This window comes from Echinococcus granulosus, assembly GCF_000524195.1.
Source record: "Echinococcus granulosus chromosome Unknown EG_S00280, whole genome shotgun sequence".
Classification (NCBI taxonomy): domain Eukaryota; kingdom Metazoa; phylum Platyhelminthes; class Cestoda; order Cyclophyllidea; family Taeniidae; genus Echinococcus; species Echinococcus granulosus.
This window is the reverse complement of record NW_020170660.1, coordinates 1,846-3,348: the sequence shown is the minus strand read 5'-3', so window position 1 is coordinate 3,348 and position 1,503 is coordinate 1,846. Positions and strand designations below refer to the sequence as shown.

The 1,503-nt window shown below is 44.7% G+C and overlaps 1 protein-coding gene across 1 annotated transcript in view; it reads right to left on the bottom strand. All coding sequences in view use genetic code 11, as the record gives it.

Moving 5' to 3' along the window:
* EGR_10835 (hypothetical protein) overlaps positions 1-877 on the bottom strand; it is a gene marked incomplete at both ends in the record, with an annotated part of 4,406 nt that extends 3,529 nt beyond the window's left edge. Inside the window, one exon of the mRNA XM_024500084.1 lies at positions 826-877. Within this exon, the coding sequence (XP_024345499.1) occupies positions 826-877 (52 nt within the window). The remainder of the gene's footprint in view (positions 1-825) is intronic.
* Positions 878-1,503: the final 626 nt, after the last annotated feature.

Here is a 1,503-nt window from a genome sequence, read left to right as displayed (position 1 = left end):
TCTCTGTCACTCTGCTCTCTTATTTCTCTCAACGCTTCCCGCTTGCATTGGTTGTTATTGTTTGCACTTGGTGTGTTAACCTCCGTCCATTTGGCAATAATTGCACCTTGCCTTGTGTCTGTCAAGTGTTCCTCCCAGGAACCTCAAATTTCTCCTCGGCATTGCCTTGTAGGCAGGCAGTCATAATATGCTTGCTTGAATTTGGCCACCTATTTGAATTGCAATCGCTCCGCAATAACCACACAATTATTTATGGGTATGGCTACTTTCGCACCTGCATCGGGGCCACGATAGTCATGCTCAGAAGTCAAACATGATTTTTGCTCAAATGACGGACTTCACCTTCTCATTCGACAGACCGGGAATGCTGCACCCCTAAAGAAGTTGGACATTACCGGAACACCTATTCTCATGGTACGTGTGACAATGCAAAGGTAGAAATCACGTCTCTTAGAGCTCGGCAATTTAGCCTAACACTTGCCATTTGTGCACAGAGCGGGCTCTTTTGCTCTGTTTTTTGTGTGCCCAGGTGTGAACATTCTTGGAGTGAAATATACGCTTAATGGTTAACAGGGTGCTTATGGTCTTCAGTGGATAGGGACTATGTGGAGGGAGTCAAGAAGTGTTTTGCGGAAGCCTAATGAATCTTGATCATTTCACCAGGACTGCCTTTCCTTATCACCCTTGCTACAGCTACAAGCCATCAATCAGAGAAGATCTCTTGATGCAGCCTTGCTTTGCGGGCAATAATAACATGGGACAATGGAGACACGTCAACATTATCTAGCCGACGGTTCAACTCTCTATATATATATTGCCATCCACCTAAATTAGTGTATTCATTTATTTGAACTTCCGTCGCCCAAAGACAACCCATTTTTACCATTTAAGTCATGCCAGAGAAAGGAAGAGTAATAAGATTTATAAGGTGTTTATTTGCATTGCGTCGGTCTCTACTCCGTTCATTCTTGTAACCTCAGATCAGTTCTCTCATCTTGGATCCACCTACTCACAGTTAGATCTAAGTAACTTTCAGTGACTCAACTATGTAGAGTTGTCATTTGCCAGAAGGGAATGTTAGAGCAACTGATCCATTCTACGTAATGGTCTACCAATAAGATCAGTCATATGACCAACTGCGAACCCCAACGAACCTTCCTAACCTCCAGCACTTCGATTAAAAGTGGAGTAGCAGAATTTTTAGAGCGCATACAAGTTAAACCGTTGCCTTCGGCAGAGCATGCAGGAAGAGCTGATGTGTCGTGGCCGGTGTGTCCAGTCACTCACGAGTGACCCATGCATCTTGGGTCAGAATGGATACCACCATTGCTCTAGTTGAGATACGATGAGTGTTGTGCCTGTGTGGGGCAGTATGCGGTCCTCCGATTCCTGGTGGAAGTGACAATGACGTAAAGTTAGTGGCGATGGAACACCAAGCAACAAATTCACAGTCAGTATGCATTCGTCTCTTCCTACTGACATCCTCAAAGCATCAAGGCAGTT